This window comes from Balaenoptera physalus (genome assembly GCF_965194825.1).
Source record: "Balaenoptera physalus genome assembly, chromosome: 16".
Classification (NCBI taxonomy): domain Eukaryota; kingdom Metazoa; phylum Chordata; class Mammalia; order Artiodactyla; family Balaenopteridae; genus Balaenoptera; species Balaenoptera physalus.
In genome coordinates this window covers 3,430,754-3,451,636 of record NC_138898.1, presented here as the reverse complement: position 1 = coordinate 3,451,636, position 20,883 = coordinate 3,430,754, and the positions used below count along the sequence as shown (strand labels likewise).

At 44.4% G+C, this 20,883-nt stretch overlaps 2 protein-coding genes across 2 annotated transcripts in view; both read right to left on the bottom strand.

Annotated features, from left to right (window-relative positions):
• The window catches only part of SYCP2 (synaptonemal complex protein 2), a 79,964-nt gene extending 62,590 nt beyond the window's left edge, over positions 1-17,374 (bottom strand). The window contains exon 1 of the mRNA XM_082428290.1: positions 16,581-17,374. The gene's annotated coding sequence lies outside the window, so the exon portion shown is untranslated. The remainder of the gene's footprint in view (positions 1-16,580) is intronic.
• Positions 17,375-17,464: 90 nt separating this feature from the next.
• Positions 17,465-20,729, bottom strand: PPP1R3D (protein phosphatase 1 regulatory subunit 3D). The gene has a single exon (XM_082428340.1). The coding sequence runs from the start codon at positions 20,600-20,602 to the stop codon at positions 19,703-19,705; it is 900 nt and encodes a 299-aa protein (XP_082284466.1). The 5' UTR covers positions 20,603-20,729; the 3' UTR covers positions 17,465-19,702.
• Between the last annotated feature and the right edge of the window lie 154 nt (positions 20,730-20,883).

Genomic DNA, 20,883 nt, shown 5'->3' with positions numbered 1-20,883 from the left:
CACACATATGGTCACCTTATCTTTGATAAAGGAGGCAAGCATATACAGTGGAGAAAAGACAGCCTCTTCAATAAGTGGTGCTGGGAAAATTGGACAGGTATATGTAAAAGTATGAAATTAGAACACTCCCTGACACCATGCACAAAAATAAACTGAAAATGGATTAAAGACCTAAGTGTAAGGGCAGACACTATCAAACTCTTAGAGGAAAACATAGGCAGAACACTCTAGGACATACATCACAGCAAGATTCTTTTTGACCCAGCTCCCAGAGAAATGGAAATAAGAACACAAATAAACAAATGGGACCTAATGAAACTTAAAAGCTTTTGCACAGCAAAGGAAACCATAAACAAGACCAAAAGACAACCATCAGAATGGGAGAAAATATTTGCAAATGAAGCAACTGACAAAGGATTAATCTCCAAGATTTACAAGCAGCTCATGCAGCTCAATAACAAAAAAACGAACAACCCAATCCAAAAATGGGCAGAAGACCTAAATAGACATTTCTCCAAAGAAGATATACAGATTGCCATCAGACACATGAAAGAATGCTCAACATCATTAATCATTAGAGAAATGCAAATCAAAACTACAATGAGATATCATCTCACACCGGTCAGAATGGCCATCATCAAAAAATCTAGAAACAATAAATGCTGGAGAGGGTGTGGAGGAAAGGGAACACTCTTGCACTGTTGGTGGGAATGTAAATTGATACAGCCACTATGGAGAACACTATGGAGGTTCCATAAAAAACTACAAATAGAACTACCATATGACCCAGCAATCCCACTACTGGGCATATATCCTGAGAAAACCATAGTTCAAAAAGAGTCATGTACCAAAATATTCATTGCAGCTCTATTTACAATAGCCAGGACATGGAAGCAACCTAAATGTCCATCAACAGATGAATGGATAAAGAAGATGTGGCACATATATACAATGGAATATTACTCAGCCATAAAAAGAAATGAAATGGAGGTATTTGTAATGAGGTGGATGGAGTTAGAGTCTGTCATACAGAGTGGAGTAAGTCAGAAAGAGAAAAACAAATACAGTATGCTAACACATATATACGGAATCTAAGAAAAAAAAAAAAAAAAAGGCCATGAAGAACCTAGTGGCAAGACGGGAATAAAGACACAGACCTACTATAGAATGGACTTGAGGATATGGGGAGAGGGTGGGGTGAGATGTGACAGGGTGAGAGAGTGTCATGGACATATATACACTACCAAATGTAAAATAGATAGCTAGTGGGAAGCAGCCGCATAGCACAGGGAGATCAGCTCGGTGCTTTGTGACCACCTAGAGGGGTGGGATGGGGAGGGTGGGAGGGAGGGAGATGCAAGAGGGAAGAGTTATGGGAACATATTGTATATGTATAACTGATTAACTTTGTTATAAAGCAGAAACTAACACACCATTGTAAGGCAATTATACTTCAATAAAGATGTTTAAAAAAATTTAAAAAAAAAACATGTTGCCAGATGATAAATACAGCATAATGCCACTTACATGCAAAAAGAAATTTTGTATTATTTATGATTATACCTCTAGGTGCACATAAGTATACACATATTTGTGTGCATGCGTGCGCCTGTGTGTGTGTGTGTATGTGTGTATGTGTGTGTGTAGAGTGACATTCACCTACACCACTCAGGACACTCTGTCAGCTTACTGGGGAGGAAGAGTAGAGAGTTGCACAGAACCGTAATCAGCTATTTGGCAACGGGAAACTTCAGTTTTATTTGTAACTTATACTTACTTACCCTTTTTAAAAGTAAATTCATACTAAAATGCAGGTAGGTGGGGTCCAAAACGTGGGATCAGTCAAATGTGGGTTTGGGTTATTGTAAGGGAAATGAAATCGCCAAGGCCAGCCTCTGCACTTAAGCAGCCAGAGTCCAGCTGCTCCATCCAAATCTATCCACGACTTAGCTGTGGTTTTGCCCCATCTGGTTATGTTTGTCTGCTCTAGCTTAAATACTAAATGGGTGACTCTAGGTCTGTGGCTAGCTGGGGATTCCTGTATACCAGCAATAATTCCAAGATCTCTAAATAGTTGGTAGTTGTTTTATCATCTTGCCTGGGAAATACTGGGAATGCAGGGACCCACCGGTTTGCTTTCCCAATTCCCAACAAGGGGTGTACCTATTTTCTGCTTGGCTTCAATCTTTCTCTCCTTCTCCCCAGGCCATCACAGAAGATGGAAATTTAGCCTGTATTAACTCAATTATGGAGGTAAGAAATAAGTACAGAAGGCCAGCAACCAACAGGGGGATTAATGAGGAACCATAAGAGGAACAAGGTAGGCTAGAGAACCCTGAGCGTCCACCACTGCCACTACACCATAGGCCTGAAAGCTTCAGGGGGGAACATTCCTTGGAATAAAAAGACAAAGTTGAGGATATCACAGGATCACAAAGGAACAAAATGTACAGAATAAAAAGTTGAGATATGAAGAAGAGATGCACACATTCCACTATCTATTCAAGGAGAAATCCAGAAAAAATTTTTAAATAAAAAAGAGCAGTGAGATGGCAACAGCTGAATAACAGCCAAGAACTTTCCCAAATAAATATAAACATCCACAAGTTGAAAAAGTCCATGGAATTCCAGGATAAATAAGAAAAAGTACATCTAGACATACTGTGAGGACATTTCTGAGTAAGAATAAAAGAGAAAATCTTAAGTCACCACAGCAAAAACAAAACACAAATGCATGCAAAAGAATAAACATAATAGATTCTGTTCTCACAATGTAATAAATTTAGAAATCAGCTACAAGATAGCTTCAAACTTCCTATATATTTGGAAATTTAAACACATACATGTGAATACTCCATGGGATACAGAAAGATAGAAATGACAAAATATTTAAGTGACTAAGAAAATGTGAACATATAAAATCCCATAGGATACAACCAAATCAGCACTTACAAGTACAATTCATAGACTTGGATGAATTAATTAAAAGGTGAGAAACAGAACTAGCCGAAAGAAAGAGACCCACAGGACCTCCAAATGGTAGTTGTTAGACAAATACTTCAAAATAACTGAGTATTGTCTACATAACAATTATAATACAAGACTGAGAACTGTGGCAGAGAACTGGAAACTGGGGTGGGCAGAAAGGAAGGCCACAGAAAATCTGAAAAAAGACCAAATAATCCTAAAAACAAAAATAGTCAATAAGAAGATTATTAAGAAAGAATAAAATGTATGGTTTTAATAGCAGATTAGAAATGGAAGTGGTATCAGAAGATAATATCTGGAATGAAGCAGAGACAAAAATATGGGGGAGTATCAGAAGTCAGATCAAGAACACAAAGGATGGAGGAGCTTCAAGATGGCGGACGAGTAAGATGCAGAGATCACCTTCCTCCCCACAAATACATCAGAAATACATCCACATGTGGAACAACTCCTACAGAACACCTACTGAACGCTGGCAGAAAACCTCAGACCTTCCAAAAGGCAAGAAACTCGCCACGTACCTGGGTAGGGCAAAAAAAAAAAAAAAGAAAAAGAAAAAACAGAGACAAAAGAATAGGGATGGGACCTGCACCAGTGGGAGGGAGCTGCGAAGGAGGAAAGGTTTCCACACACTAGGAAGCCCCTTCGCGGGCGGAGACGGGGGTGGGCGGCGGGGAAGCTTCGGATCCATGGAGGAGAGCTCATCAACAGGGGCACAGAGGGCAAAGCGGAGAGATTCCCGCACAGAGGAATGGTGCTGACAAGCACCCACCGGGGCGGGTGGGGGCTGGGAACTGAGGCTCAGGCTTTGGTCGGATGCAGGGAGAGGACTGGGGTTGGCGGCGTGAACACAGACTGAAGGGAGCTAGCGCGCCACAGCTAGCCAGGAGGGAGTCCGGGAAAAAGTCTGGAGCTGCCGAAGAGGCAAGAGACTTTTTCTTGCCTCTTTGTTTCCTGGTGCGTGAGGAGAGGGAATTAAGAGCGCCGCTTAAAGGAGCTCCAGAGACGGGTGTGAGCCGTGGCTATCAGCGCGGACCACAGAGATGGGCATGAGACGCTAAGGCTGCTGTTGCCGCCACCAAGAAGCCTGTGTGCAAGCACAGGTCAGTATCCACACCTCCCCTCCCGGGAGTCTGTGCAGCCCGCCACCGCCAGGGTCCCGAGATCCAGGGACAACTTCCCCGGGAGAATGCACAGCGCGCCTCAGGCTGGTGCAACGTCACACAGGCCTCTGCTGCCGCAGGCTTGCCCGGCATCCGTACCACTCCCTCCCCCGGCCTGAGTGAGCCAGAGCCCCCAAATCAGCGGCTCCTTTAACCCCATCCTGTCTGAGCGAAGAACAGATGCCCTCAGGCAACCTACACGCAGAGGCGGTGCCGAATCCAAAGCTGAACCCCGGGAGCTTTTTGAACAAAGAAGACAAAGGGAAATCTCTCCCAGCAGCCTCAGGAGCAGCGGATTAAATCTCTACAATCAACTTGATGTACACTGTAGCTGTGGAATACCTGAATAGACAACGAATCATCCCAAATTGAGGAGGTGGACTTTGGGAGCAATGATATATGTATTTTTTTCCCTTTTTCTCTTTTTGTGAGTGTGTATGTGTATGCTTCTGTGATTTTGTGTGTATAGCTTTGCTTTTACCATATGTCCTAGGGTTCTGTCCGTCCTTTTTTTTTTTTAATTACTTAAAAAAAATGTTTTTTCTTAATAATTATTTTTTATTTTGATAACTATTTTATTTTATTTTACTCTACTTTATTTTATTTTATCTTCTTTCTTTCTTCTTTTTTTTCCTTCCTTTTATTCTGAGCCACGTGGAGCACAGGCTCTTGGTGCTCCAGCCAGGCGTCAGGGCTGTGCCTCTGAGGTGGGAGAGCCAAGGTCAGGACACTGGTCCACAAGAGACCTCCCAGCTCCACGTAATATCAAACGGCGAAAATCTCCCAGAGATCTCCATCTCAACGCCAAGACCCAGCTCCACTCAACGACCAGCAAGCTACAGTGCAGGACACCCTATGCCAAACAACTGGCAAGACAGGAACACAACCCCATCCATTAGTACAGAGGCTGCCTAAAATCGTAATGAGGCCACAGACACCCCAAAACACACCACCAGACGTGGACCTGCCCACCAGAAAGACAAGATCCAGCCTCATCCACCAGGACACAGGCACTAGTCCCCTCCACTAGGAAGCCTGCACAACGCACTGAACGAAACTTAGCCACTGGGGGCAGACACCAAAAACAACAGGAACTACAAACCTGCAGCCTGTGAAAAGGAGACCCCCAAACACAGTAAGTTAAGCAAAATGAGAAGACAGAGAAACACACAGCAGATGAAGGAGCAAGGTAAAAACCCACCAGACCTAACAAATGAAGAGGAAATAGGCAGTCTACCTGAAAAAGAATTCAGAATAATGAGAGTAAAGATGATCCAAAATCTTGGAAATAGAATGCAGAAAATACAAGAAACGTTTAACAAGGACCTAGAAGAACTAAAGAGCAAACAAACAGTTATGAACAACACAATAAATGAAACTAAAAATTCTCTAGAAGGGATCAATAGCAGAATACCTGAGGCAGAAGAACGGATAAGTGACCTGGAAGATAAAATACTGGAAATAACTACTGCAGACCAGAATAAAGAAAAAAGAATGAAAAGAATTGAGTGACAGTCTCAGAGACCTCTGGGACAACATTAAATGCAACAACATTTCGAATTATAGGGGTCCCAGAAGAAGAAGAGAAAAAGAAAGACTGAGAAGATATTTGAAGAGATTATAGTTGAAAACTTCCCTAATATGGGAAAGGAAATAGTTAATCAAGTCCAGGAAGCGCAGAGAGTCCCATACAGGATAAATCCAAGGAGAAACACGCCAAGACACATATTAATCAAACTATCAAAAATTAAATACAAAGAACAAATATTAAAAGCAGCAAGGGAAAAACAATAAATAACACATAAGGGAATCCCCATAAGGTTAACAGCTGATCTTTCAGCAGAAACTCTGCAAGCCAGAATGGAGTGGCAGGACATATTTAAAGTGATGAAGGAGAAAAACCTACAACCAAGATTACTCTACCCAGCAAGGATCTCAATTCAGATTTGACGGAGAAACTAAAACCTTTACAGACAAGCAAAAGCTAAGAGAATTCAGCACCACCAAACCAGCTTTACAACAAATGCTAAAGGAACTTCTCTAGGCAGGAAACACAAGAGAAGGAAAAGACCTACAATAATAAACCCAAAACAATTAAGAAAATGGTAATAGGAACATACATATCAATAATTACCTTAAATGTAAATGGATTAAATGCTCCAAACAAAAGACATAGATTGGCTGAATGGATACAAAAATAAGACCCGTATATATGCTGTCTACAAGAGACCGACTTCAGGTCTAGGGACACATACAGACTGAAAGTGAGGGGATGGAAAAAGATATTCCATGCAAATGGAAATCAAAAGAAAGCTGGAGTAACAATTCTCATATCAGACAAAATAGACTTTAAAACAAAGACTATTACAAGAGACAAAGAAGGACACTACATAATGATGAAGGCATCAATCCAAGAAGAAGATATAACAATTGTAAATATTTATGCATCCAACATAGGAGCACCTCAGTACATAAGGCAAATACTAACAGCCATAAAAGGGGAAATTGACAGTAACACAATCATAGTAGGGGACTTTAACACCCCACTTTCACCAATGGACAGATCATCCAAAATGAAAATAAATAAGGAAACACAAGCTTTAAATGATACATTAAACAAGATGGACTCAACTGATATTTATAGGACATTCCATCCAAAAACAACAGAATACACATTCTTCTCAAGTGCTCATGGAACATTCTCCAGGATAGATCATATCTTGGGTCACAAATCAAGCCTTGGTAAATTTAAGAATATTGAAATCGTATCAAGTATCTTTTCCAACCACAACGCTATGAGACTAGATAACAATTACACGAAAAAATCTGTAAGAAATACAAACACATGGAGGCTAAACAACACACTACTTAATAACCAAGAGATCACTGAAGAAATAAAAGAGGAAATCAAAAAACACTTAGAAACAAATGACAATGAAAAAACAACGACCCAAAACCTATGGGATGCAGCAAAAGCAGTATAGGGAAGTTTATAGCAATACAATCCTACCTTAAGAAACAAGAAATATCTCAAATAAACAACCTAACCTTACACCTAAAGCAGTTAGAGAAAGAAGAACAAAAAAACCCCAAAGTTAGCAGAAGGAAAGAAATCATAAAGATCAGATCAGAAATAAATGAAGGGGCTTCCCTGGTGGCGCAGCGGTTGAGAGTCTGCCTGCCAATGCAGGGGACACGGGTTCAAGCCCTGGTCTGGGAAGATCCCACATGCCACGGAGCAACTGGGCCCGTGAGCCACAATTACTGAGCCTGTGCGTCTGGAGCCTGTGCTCTGCAACAAGAGAGGCCGCGATAGTGAGAGGCCCTCCCACTGCAATGAAGAGTGGCCCCCGCTCGCCGCAACTAGAGAAAGCCCTCGCACAGAAACGAAGACCCAACACAGCCAAAGTTAAAAATAAATAAATTAATTTTTAAAAAAAAGAAATAAATGAAAAAGAAATGAAGGAAACGATAGCAAAGATCAATAAAACTAAAAGCTGGTTCTTTGACAAGATAAACAAAATTGATAAACCATTAGCCAGACTTGTCAAGAAAAAAAGGGAGAAGACTCAAATCAATAGAATCAGAAATGAAAAAGGAGAAGTAACAACTGACACTGCAGAACTACAAAGGATCATGAGAGATTACTGCAAGCAACTCTATGCCAATAAAATGGACAACCTGGAAGAAATGGACAAATTCTTAGAAATGCACAACCTTCAGAGACTGAACCAGGAAGAAATAGAAAATATGAACAGACCAATCACAAACATGGAAATTGAAACTGTGATTAAAAATCTTCCAACAAACAAAAGCCCAGGACCAGATGGCTTCACAGGCGAATTCTATCAGACATTTAGAGAAGAGCTAACACCTATCCTTCTCAAACTCTTCCAAAATATAGCAGAGGGAGGAACACCCCCAAACTCATTCTACGAGGCCACCATCACTCTGATACCAAAACCAAACAAAGATGTCACAAAGAAAGAAAACTACAGGCCCATATCACTGATGAACATAGATGCAAAAATCCTCAACAAATACTAGCAAACAGACTCCAACAGCACATTAAAAGGATCATACACTATGATCAAGTGAAGTTTATCTCAGGAATGCAAGGATTCTTCAATATATGCAAATCAATCAACGTGATGCGCCATATTAACAAACTGAAGGAGAAAAACCATATAATCATCTCAACAGATGCAGAGAAAGCTGTCGACAAAATTCAACACCCATTTATAAAAACGCTCCAGAAAGTAGGCATAGAGGGAACTTTCCTCAACATAATAAAGGCCATATATGACAAACCCACAGCCAACATCGTCCTCAATGGTGAAAAACTGAAACCATTTCCACTAAGATCAGGAACAAGACAAGGTTGCCCACTCTCACCACTGTTATTCAACATAGTTTTGGAAGTTTTAGCCATAGCAATCACAGAAGAAAAAGAAATAAAAGGAATCCAAATTGGAAAAGAAGAAGTAAAGCTGTCACTGTTTGCAGATAACATGATACTATACATAGAGAATCCTAAAGATGCTACCAGAAAACTACTAGAGCTAATCAATGAATTTGGTAAAGCAGCAGGATACAAAATTAATGCACAGAAATGTCTTGCATTCCAATACACTAATGATGAAAAATCTGAAAGTGAAATTAAGAAAACACTCCCAATTACCATTGCAACAAAAAGAATAAAATATCTAGGAATAAACCTACCTAAGGAGACAAAAGACCTGTATGTAAAAAATTATAAGATACTGATGAAAGAAATTAAAGATGATACAAATAGATGGAGAGATATACCATGTTCTTTGATTGGAAGAATCAACATTGTGAAAATGACTCTACTACCCAGAGCAATCTACAGATTCAATGCAATCCCTATCAAACTATCACTGGCATTTTTCACAGAACTAGAACAAAAAATTTCACAATTTGTATGGAAGCACAAAAGACCCCGAATAGCCAAAGCAATCTTGAAAGAGAAAAATGGAGCTGGAGGAATCAGGCTCCCTGACTTCAGACTACACTACAAAGCTACAGTAATCAAGACAGTATGGTATCATGCACATATGATAACCTATTCTTTGATAAAGGAGGCAAGAATATACAGTGGAGAAAAGACAGCCTCTTCAATAAGTGGTGCTGGGAAAACTGGACAGCTACATGTAAAAGAATGAAATTAGAACACTCCCTAACACCATACACAAAAATAAACTCAGGGGCTTCCCTGGTGGCGCAGTGGTTGACAGTTTGCCTGCCGATGCAGGGGACATGGGTTCAAGCCCTGGTCTGGGAGGATCCCACATGCCACGGAACAACTAGGCCCGTGAGCCACAGCTACTGAGCCTGCACGTCTGGAGCCTGTGCTCTGCAACAGGAGAGGCCGCGGCAGTGAGAGGCCTGCGCACCGTGATGAAGAGTGGCCCCCACTCGCCGCAACTGGAGAAAGCCCTCGCACAGAAACGAAGACCCAACACAGCCAAAAATAAATAAATAAATAAATAGATTTACAAAAATAAACTCAAAATGGATTAAAGACCTAAATGTAAGGCCAGACACCATCAAACTCTTAGAGGAAAACATAGGCAGAACACTCTATGACACACATCACAGCAAGATCCTTTTTGACCCACCTCCTAGGGAAATGGAAATAAAAACAAAAATAAACAAATGGAACCTCATGAAACTTAAAAGCTTTTGCACAGCAAAGGAAACCATAAACAAGACGAAAAGACAACCCTCAGAATGGGAGAAAATATTTGCAAATGAAATAACTGACAAAGGATTAATCTCCAAAACATACAAGCAACTCATGCAGCTCAATATCAAAAAAACAAACAACCCAATCCAAAAATGGGCAGAAGACCTAAACAGACATTTCTCCAAAAAAGATATACAGATTGCCAACAAACACATGAAAGAATGCTCAACATCATTAACCATTAGAGAAATGCAAATCAAAACTACAGTGAGATATCGTCTCACACCGGTCAGAATGGCCATCATCAAAAAATCTACAAACAATAAATGCTGGAACATGGGACTGAGTGAGCTGATGAGGATGATTATAATTTTTGTGACTTTCTGTTCGAATAATTAAAAAAAAACAACACAATAAATGCTGGAGAGGGTGTGGAGAAAAGGGAACCCTCTTGCACTGTTGGTGGGAATGTAAATTGATACAGCCACTATGGAGAACACTATGGAGGTTCCTTAAAAAACTAAAAATAGAACTACCATACGACCCAGCAATCCCACTACTGGGCATATACCCTGAGAAAACCATAATTCAGAAAGAGTCATGTACCAAAATGTTCATTGCAGCTCTATTTACAATAACCAGGATATGGAAGCAACCTAAGTGTCCATCAACAGATGAATGGATAAAGATGTGGCACATATACACAATGGAATATTACTCAGCCATGAAAAGGAACGAAACTGAGTTATTTGTAGTGAGGTGGATGGACCTAGAGACTGTCTGTCATACAGAGTGAAGTAAGTCAGAAAGAGAAAAACAAATACCTTATGCTAACACATATATATGGAATCTAAAAAAAAAAAAAAAAAAAAAAAGGTCAGAGGAACCTGCGGGCGAGATGGGAATAAAGATGCAGCCCTACTAGAGGGTGGACTTGGGAATACGGGGAGGGGGAGGGGTAACCTGGGATGGGGTGAGAGAGTAGCATGGACATATATACACTACCAAATGAAAATGGATAGCTAGTGGGAAGCAGGCACGTAGCACAGGGAGATCAGCTCGGTGCTTTGTGACCGCCTGGAGGGGTGGGATGGGAGGGTGGAAGGGAGGGAGATGCAGGAGGGAAGAGATATGGGGACATATGTATATGTATAAGTGATTCACTTTGTTATGAAGCAGAAACTAACACACCACAGTAGAGCAATTATACTCCAATAAAGATGTTAAAAAAAAAAAAAAGAACACAGAGGATAAGTTATAAAGCCCTACGTATGTGTAACTATAATCCCAGGAGAGGAGATAGTGAATGTGACCAAAGCAATATCTAAGAAATGATGACTGAGAAGTTCCCAAAACCAATAACATATATCAAACAATAGATTCAAAAAACCCCATGAACCCCAGCAGGGGGAAAAAAAAACACCCAAACCCTGGTGCACCACAGAAAACTGCTGAAAATCAAGATCAAGATCAAAATCAAAAATCAAACTGCTGTCAGAGAGTAAAAAAAGACAGGTTACTTTTAAGTAGCATCAATAAGACTAGTAGATGACCAATAGAAACTATGAAAGCCAAAAGACTTAGAATAATAACTTCTTTAAAGTGCTATAAAATTGGACTTAAACTACACATTGGATAGATGGACCTAACAGACCTATACAGAACTTTCCATAGAACAGCTGAACACACATGCTTCTCAAGCACACATAGAATATTCTCCAGGATAGAACATATGTTAGGCCATAAAACAAGTCTTAATAAATTTAAGAAGACTGAAATCATTTCAAGCATCTTTTCTGAGGACAAATTGGGCAACCTAGAAGAAATGGAACCTAGGAGAAACATATAACCTATCAATACTGAATCATGAAGAAGCAAAATCTGAACAGACCAATTATTAGTAAGGAAATTGAATCAGTAATCAAAAACCTCCCAACAAGACAGGTCCAGGACCAGATGGCTTCGCCAGTGAATTCTACCAAACAATTAAAGAACTACTAACACCAATCCTCAAACTCTTCCAAAAAATAGAAGAGAAAGGAACACTTCCAAGCTCATTTTATTAGCCAGGCTTATGCTGATACCAAAGCCATACAAGAACACTATGAGAAAAGAAACTAGAAAGTTCTGAAAGAAAAAACTGCAAGCTAGAGTTCTATAACAAAAGTACTATTTAAAAATAAATGGAAGAATCATCCTATTTGTTATTAAAATTTATTACAAAGTTGCAATTACTAAAAACAGTATTAAAAATAGGAAATAGACAAATGGATCAATAACCAAAAGAGAATCCAAATGCATACCCAAGTATATATTGGAACTTCATATATGAGTAAGAAGGTTTTGCAAATAGTAAATGTAAATTAGTCAATAAATGCTCCCAAATGCGCAAACTGGCACTGGGAAAACTGACTCACCATATAAAAATATAACATCAAGCCCCTTATTTCCCCCATTCACAAAGCAAACTAGATGAATTAACTACCTAATATAAAATGAAAATGTTTAAAAACCATCAGAAGGAAACACAGGAGGATATCTCTATGACTCTGCAATGTGAAACATTTAAAACATAAAAAGCACAAAGCATAAAAAGTAATAGATATGAACTTTTTGTACATCATTGTCTCCTTCTCTCTCTCATACACACATACATAATTTCATTAAGGACTCTCTATTCACTCTGAATCCAGTACTCAGTATTGCCCCAGCAGGTCCTATAACCGTGAACACATTCACTGGCATAACTCACACCCTTCAAGCCCTAGAGAAACATTTCATTTGCCTATGCCTTTAAAAGAAGGGGAATGCACTTAATTACACTATTCTGTTTATTTTGTATGTTAGAAATCTTCCGTAATAATAATGTTTAAGGGACTCGGGGCGGGGCCGGTGGGGGTCGGGGAGGAGGGTAGGCTGAAACAATGCAGAGAAGAAGCAGGTTGTGCTGATACTGACATTTTAGTCTCTGCTTCAGAAAGGAGGTAAAATTTGAGCAACCTAAGTGCTCAGGTAAGAGAAAAGACATCAGTTAACTGTCAAATTAACTGCTCTTCCTCTGGCAGAGCAAAACTACTCTGTTGATTCCTGCATAATGAAAAACTGCTTCCTAATAGTGCCAAACGTCCATTTTCTTGCTTCTCTTTGTATTCCAACTTGTGGCTCTGGAAGTACTAGCAACTAAGTGCACAGTATTTGCAACAATTGCACATGGTGACTGAGAAACATTCTATAGTTCTAAGCAACTGCTATTATTCTTTAATTTGTATATATGTAAATCTAGACAACTGCATGAACATGACATATTTACAGTTAGATGGCAAGCAAACACTAGAATAGTGACTAAGTTTATTTTATAAAAATATTTAATAAGATTTATTCAAAAATAATTTCAGTGTTATTAGAACAATTTTATTTAGATTAATGTTCATTAGTAATTTGTATCTACCTTAATTTTAAGAAAAATTTAGTATTTCAGAAAGTATTAAACAAACAGTACTTTTTTATTTTTTACACTTATTTCATGTTTCTGGTGAAAGTATACTCAAATTAGTACATTTTGAACAAAATTACATGTTGTTTTAATCCTTAAATCATACTGTCAATACAACACAAAATAAGTAAAAATCTTGACTATATTTACTGATTTTGCTAAAATGAAAAGAAGTTTATGAAATGTGTACTGATTTTCGAATTATATAGGTCATTATTACTTATCCAAAATTCGGCAGTCCATCATCAAATATCCATAATAAATGCGTTCAGCTATCTTTGATATTTTGCCAACACTAAAGTCATAAAAATAACAGCTTCACACAAACTTTTCTATTTCGTTACGACGAGGGTATCTGTGTGAAACTGAAGACTTTATTGCACCACTTGAAAACTCGATTGAAAAGTTTAAGCACTTAAAATATTTCAGGGGCCTCTGTTTGTACTCCTTCCCTAGGGTCAGCAACTGTTGGGGCGGGCCTGCCTATGGCGGAATGCTTTCCTGCTTCACAGCTACAGCAACCTGAGTGTGAATTTGCCATGTCATTTACAAGGTTACTCTGAGACATGACCTACAGCCCAGAGGAATTACTTACGGCCAAGAGGCACACAAGGCTCACAAGACGGCTTAGTTCCTAGTCTACTTTTGTGCAAGAAGTCCGTCAAGGGGAAGGAAAATTAATTAATGTCTACCCAGGCAGAGTTTTTTTTAAGTAAAGAAAACTGAACTAAACAATCCAGCGACTCCTCCCTCCCTTCCAAGGCTGAATGCATATACTGGCTCTAACAGAGCCCCAAACTGGGTACTATCCATGATGCAAGACAAACACCTGCGACTGAGAGGGAAGGCTAAGTCCCGAGGGGAACGTAAGCGACACACTCATCTTTCCACCGCCCTGAGTAAACAGTTAAAAATACCTTTATGGGGCTTCCCTGGTGGCGCAGTGGTTGAGAATCTGCCTGCCAATGCAGGGGACACGGGTTCGAGCCCTGGTCTGGGAAGATCCCACATGCCACGGAGCAACTAGGCCCGTGAGCCACAACTACTGAGCCTGCGCGTCTGGAGCCTGTGCTCCGCAACAAGAGAGGCCGCGATAGTGAGAGGCCCGCGCACCGCGATGAAGAGTGGCCCCCGCTTGCCGCAACTAGAGAAAGCCCTCGCACAGAAACGAAGACCCAACACACAGCCAAAAATAAATAAATAAATAAATTTATTTTTTAAAAAAAACCTTTATGAAGCGCTATGCACGAGCACAAGCAACAACAGAACGACCTGGGAGACCCAGCACAGAATTATACTTTTTCAAGACGAGTCTGGGGTGGGGGATGGGGGTGGGGGTGTCAACTAAGCGGGCTTGGCGCTCTGGTTTCCTTACAGGCAATACAGACGTTGGGACAAGATGAATGCACATGCGCAGGCGGATGGAAGAAGAAAGATTTAAAAAACACCCAACAACTTGACACAAGCATATATTCTTTCCCCAAAGCTGAATGAATGAATGCAGCAAAGCCCTCTGCGCCACCAGAGCAGACGTCCAACAGTTCAGACTGTGACGCCGGAGGCTGCCCGCGAGCTGGGGAGGAAACACCACCTTCTCCGGTCACCACAAGCTACTTCACGACACCTGTAGTGGATCACCCACGACACCCAGCGCACAGACTCGTTTCATCCTCCTCCTTCTGCGACCGGGGACATCAGGATATGTGGCTCCCCCCGTAAAGGGGGACCAGGGAGAACGCGCTCGCGGCAAAAGGCTGCGGGGCAGGGGCCGGGGAGGAGGGGCGGCGGCGAGAGGGGAAACACGTGTGCGCACTTGGCTCTCCCGAAAGCGGAGAGCACGGGCCACCGCGAGGCCAGCTGCTAACCCCTCCCCGCCCCCCCCCCACACACACCTGGGCGCTGTTACATCATTTCGGAAGCTAAGCTGTAGGTTCCGCGCCCGCTCCGGAAGCCCCGCCCGGACCGCCGCGTCTCCACCCGCGTCGCCCTCAATTTCGTGATTCCGGCCAGTGCTGGCGTCCTCGGTCATCCCCGACCAGCGGATCCGCGCTCCCCCGATCCCCCCAACCCCACCCCGGCCCTGGACACCCGCCGCCGGCCCCTCACGACCGCACGCCCCGCGATCCGTCGGCGCGAGACCCGCACCGCCCACCGGAGGCCCCGCCAGAGTCGGCCCCCCCTCAGCCCCGGCGGCGCCGCCGCCCCGGCCGTTTTCTCAACGGCTCGCCTCAACCGTCCGAAAGCCGCTCTCTTGCTCGCTCGCCCGCCCCCCGAGGCCCAGCTGACGCCGCAGCTACCCTCGCGCACCCCGCCGTCAGGGAAGTCCTCCCCGGCGCCCAGCTCAACTTGCCGGCTGGAAGAGGCCTCCGCGCGGAGTCCCGCTGCAGCTGCCGCCCACCGTCGCGTCTCCGCGCTTAAGCGATCGCCGCGGCGCCTCACGCAGCCGAGGGAAGGCGGGAAGTGCCCGTCCAATCGGCGTCGCACGGTCGGCGCCGCGTCCAATCAGCGCCGCCGGCCTGCCAGGCCCCGCCCCTCACGCCGGCGCAAGTGCCGCCCGAGGCCGGAACCAAGGGCGCCGAGGTGGGCAAGGCTCAGGGCCTCAGGTAAATGGGCCGGCCGCGCTCCGACCCGACGCCGACCCCTGACCCCGCTCGGCCGGCGGCCGCGCCGCGAAGCCCTCCCCGCACGGACGCGCCTCGAGAGGAGGGGACAGCGTCCCTCCTCTGCCCGCAGGACTTGAACGTGGAGGGCCGGAAGCGCTGGCGGCTCAAGGAGACTCCAGGGCTCCCGACAGCCACCGCGAAGGCTGGAAGGGGCCGCAGTTACACGGGGGCACGGGGACACGATGGTCAGAGTGCCCTGAGACAGGCCCACGCTGCGGGCCAGCAGAGGGCAGCGGAACCACTCCGGGCCTGTCCCCGCTGACCGCCGCGCCTCCCGGCCCCGCCCCGCCCCTGCCAGGGTTTCCTAGAAGCAGGGGCTGCGAGTGACTGCCCTCTCGTTAGCCTGAACCCCAGACCCTTGGGGCACAGAGCGCTGAGGCCATCTAGGCTTGGCACTGAGGGGACTCGTCAACAGTGTGTTCCCAGGCTTTTTAGAATGTTTCAATTTAAAGTATCAGTTTAAATGATAAAAGCAGTGGATGCTTGTGGTGTAAACTGTGCAAGCAACTCAGAAATAATTACAGCAGACAAGCACAAAAAATTAAAAGTTAGTGATTTCTCACCTTGCCACTTTTTAGTAGAGAGAAGAAAAATGTCAGAGCCCTTTTCATTGTTTCATGTGTTCAGAAAGCCCAAGGATTGTTTCAGAAACATCAGTAGACTACCACATGGAAGAAAAAAATCATTTTACTTAACCTTACTTGAATTGTTTTTAAATAGGTTTTTAGATTATGATGTCAGATGGAAAATCTTATAGCTCATAATCCGAATGGGCTTTCAATTAAATTTAACAAGCTCTTACCGGGTACATCTTAACCACATGGCAGAGAGAGGTTGGGCTTTGGCGTGGGTTTGAATGCTAGCTTTGCTACTTACCAGCTGTGGGGCTCTAGGTGAGCTCCTTAAACCTCCCCAAGCTTCATTCATTTCAGCTGAGAAAATGGGGAAGTTATCTACCAGGTAGTGCAATTTTCAGAACTAAATGAAATCAAACACATACAGCACCTAACATTTTAGGCAAGAAAATAAGAGAGGACACAATAAGGGTTAGTTTCCTTTCCCTGTGTTCAAAGCTTTGTAATTGAGTGAGAGTCACAATCGGGGTGCTGGGGGGGAAGGCAGATACACACTAATTATTCCATATACAGGCTTCAGTAAGCACTAAGGAAGTACAGTAACTGTCCCATCCCTTATGTCCCCCTAGAGCTTTCTTCACATGTAATACTGACCTGGCATAAAAGGGTGTATTTCGGTTTCTCAAAGACATACACAACTGTGCTACTGAAGTTGAGGTGCCATTATACAATGCATTTATTTACTTATCTAGCCAAGATCCTAAATGTGACAGCATTTTAGGATGGATAAGACTTATGTGTGAAATGACAATCAGCATGCTTCTAAAGCCTTGTTTCACAGTAATTAGACCACAAGAAAAACACACTTCAACTAACAACTTGTGCACATATACTTTAATATTTAGGCTTAGGTGAAGACACTTTAAATGGCAGGTATTAAAATATGTTTGGGAGACAACCCAAGAATTGCACAATCCACAACAAAATTTGAACATCTAGGCCACATAACTGTGTTTTCAGGCCTGAAAATCTCCTTAAGCTGTTCCAAAGCTTCTTTATTAACTAGACAGGTATATTTAAGCTTTAAAATTTTTTAAACATTGATCTTTTTTCAAAGGCACATGGAGATTCTCTTAATATTAAAGATATAACATTTACTTCATATTCCATGACCAGAACCTTTTTGGTAAGTGACCTTCATATGGTTATAAGATTCTCTACATGCCTTTACATAGCAATACATTTGCCAGCTCTAGCTCATACCTGAATGCTGTGGACAACTGCCTTGCACGCTGGGCTGGGACCCAGGGCATAGCAGCTGAGGCCCTCACAGGCTTGCTGAACTAACTGGACAGTTTGTCAAATAGCAGGAAACGCGACCAGGCTTCTCTCCCTCTTGCGCGTCAGTGGAGTACACAGTGCTAACAGCCAATGATTGTTCAATTTAGTCACAATATTTTAAATCAAAGTTCCATATTCTTAGATCAGAAGGTACCAAAGAAAGCCATCCCTGTTGATGGAATTTTAAAAACAACACAGTTGCAATTATAAAAAAGAAATTGGTTAAAAGGCAAAACGCATCCTTTACATACTTATTTGACAAATGGCAACAAGCATTCAAAAATTTAGAGTCAGTGCATTGGTGACAGCTATCACAAAATTGATTACACTGGTTTCAGCTGTCTCAGAAACCAGCTTCCCAAGTTGGAGACCGTGTCCATCTTAGCTGGGTTTTCACACCTCAGTGCTAGCACCTGCCGTGAGACCACCACTCAGCACCAAAAACAATCGCCAGCCCCTCACTGAGGTTTTAAGTTCTTGTGGCACTCTGCAGGGGACAATGGCCTTGACTTCTTGGTTGGAGATTTAAAAAAAAACAAACAGCATTTAACATTTTAAAATTGGGAAACAAGCCCAGACGAGGTTATAAACTTTTCTATCTGAAGGCACAAAGAACAAAGTTGGCAGGTAGCTGATAAAACCAGGCATATATAAATACAGTTTAAAACACTTAAAAAGTATGAATATTTGTGTATTGTTTTTCCTCCAGTCTGGCTGTTGCTGAAAATACCTGCTAGTTCCACATGGTAACGTGATTTCTGAAAGATGACTGCTGGAACCTTTGACGCTTAAGAAGACATAAAGAGAGTCACCTTCATTCATCAAAAACGTCATCGCAAAGGGCATCGTTGCCCGAAATTCCATAGAGTTGCCTGAAAACTGAAATAAGGCAGAATTTCTTTAAATATTTAGGTAGTTCAAATCTAAACAGAATGGCCTGATAAAGTGCAGATACATAATTATCAAACATGTACAAGAATAATACATGACGTGCAAAAAGAGACTGCAGAAAGGGCTCTTTTGCTAGTTAAAAGTTTTAAGCATTTTCTTCCTTCGCAATTGCTGATGCAGGAGACACACAGCCTAACCGGGCAGCCTGAACTCCCAGGAATGGTTGTAAGATGACCGGATGAGGCATAAATTTCATGCCTATTAATAGTTTCCCGGCTGTTAGAAGCCTACAGACATTGGCAAGAAAATGTGATCTCAGGTTTTTCTTGTCCCAGGGCAGGAATGCCACAAGGGACCATAATGGGAGTCACACTGTACATTCTGTTTACAATGGGCACAAACACACAAAATGACTTTTTTCTTTTTTAGCTTATTAAATCCAGAATGTTCCGAAGAAGGCATCCACTAAGGGTAAAAAGTCCCAACATCACAATGATGATAAATAACAGCTATATTCACAGAGACCCAATCAGGACACATGCAAAAACCACAGGCTTTCCCGGCGGGAGGATGCAGGCCTTTCCAAAACCACCTGCCTGGGCCTTCTTCAGAGGGGCCAACGCACCCATGCGTCTACCCACCCAGCACCCCGCCCCAGCATAGGACACAGCTCGGCCTTCTGGCACCTGAGGTTACTTTTTAGACCAAGTGACACAGACGATGCAAGTAGAAGACAGGACGGGCCATGCCAGCACACCTTACAGCGGGAAGTGAGGTCAGACGACCTCGGTTAGGGTACGGGGTGTGAGGAAGGGCCACTGCCCAGATGCGAGAGCCCAGCCAGGAAGTGAGCGCGGGTGCGGCCTGCGCGCGGAGGCTCAGATGAAGTGGATCCAGCTCTCCTCGCACTCCCCGCGCGGCATGTGCAGCGCGTGGTTGCGGCACGTGAGGCTGTAGTCGCGGCCGTCGTTGTTGTCCCAGTACTCGGCGCCCGCCACGCGGTAGCGCAGCGCGAAGTGTACACGGGAGCCGAGCTCCAGCAGGAACGGCGGCACCGGGAAGCCGAAGGCGAAGACGTCCTCGGCGCCCTCGGTGCCCGCCGGCCCGCGCCACCGCGCCGCCACCTCGTGCGCGCTGCGCCAGTCCGAGAACGTGTAGCGCACCGCCACCTGCTTCTCGAAGGCCAGGTTGCGCACGCGCGCCGTACCGCTGATGCCCAGGTCTGAGCAGGTGACGCGCTCCAGACACACGAGCTGCCGCCCCAGGCGCTCGCCGAAGTCAGGGGCCTCGACGGGAGGCGGGAAGTCGGGCACCAGGCACTGCAAGGTGAACTCCAGGTCCTGGCTGCTGCAGCACAGGTCCGAGTTGATGGCGAGCCGCGACAGCACGTGCAGCGGCACGGACGGGTCGTCGCCCGCGTTGAACACCTTGACCTGCGCCAGCTCCAGGCCCAGCGCGTCGGCGAAGCGCACGCGGTGCTGCTGGCTGCAGCCCGGCCGGCACGCAGCGCCCGGCGCGCCCGCGCCCTTATGGCGGCGCTCGGGCGAGCTGGGCAGCGAGCGCGCCCGCCGCAGAATGATGGGCCGAAGGCGGGGGTCGCAGCCGGACGGCGCGGGCGGCGGCGGCGGCGCGCTGCCCGGGCTCCCGGGGGGCCTGCAGGGCCGCGACTCCCGGGCCGCGCCGCCGTCCAGGTCCGAGAGGCAGCTGAGGCTCCGCGGGGCGGGCTTCCGGAAACCGGCGGCAGCGGGGAGGACCGCGGAGCCCGGGCCTCTGGACATGGCCCGGCCGGCCGTCGGGCGATGGGGAAGTGGAACCGAGGGGGTGGCCTCCCGACCCCGCGTCCGCTCCCTCTGTGTCCCTGGCCGTGCTCAGCAGCCCCTGGGGAGGGTCCGCCGGAACCTCTGCCTGCAGGGGATCCAGTGGGCCGGCTGCGCCCGGACAGCCACTTCGCCCCTCGAGTCCTCGCCCGGGTTTTTCGCTTTGGGCAGCAAAAAAAAAAAAAAGAGCTGATTTCAAGAGATGAGTGCTTGCTCCCGTGGAAGTTTTTCGGGACCACCGC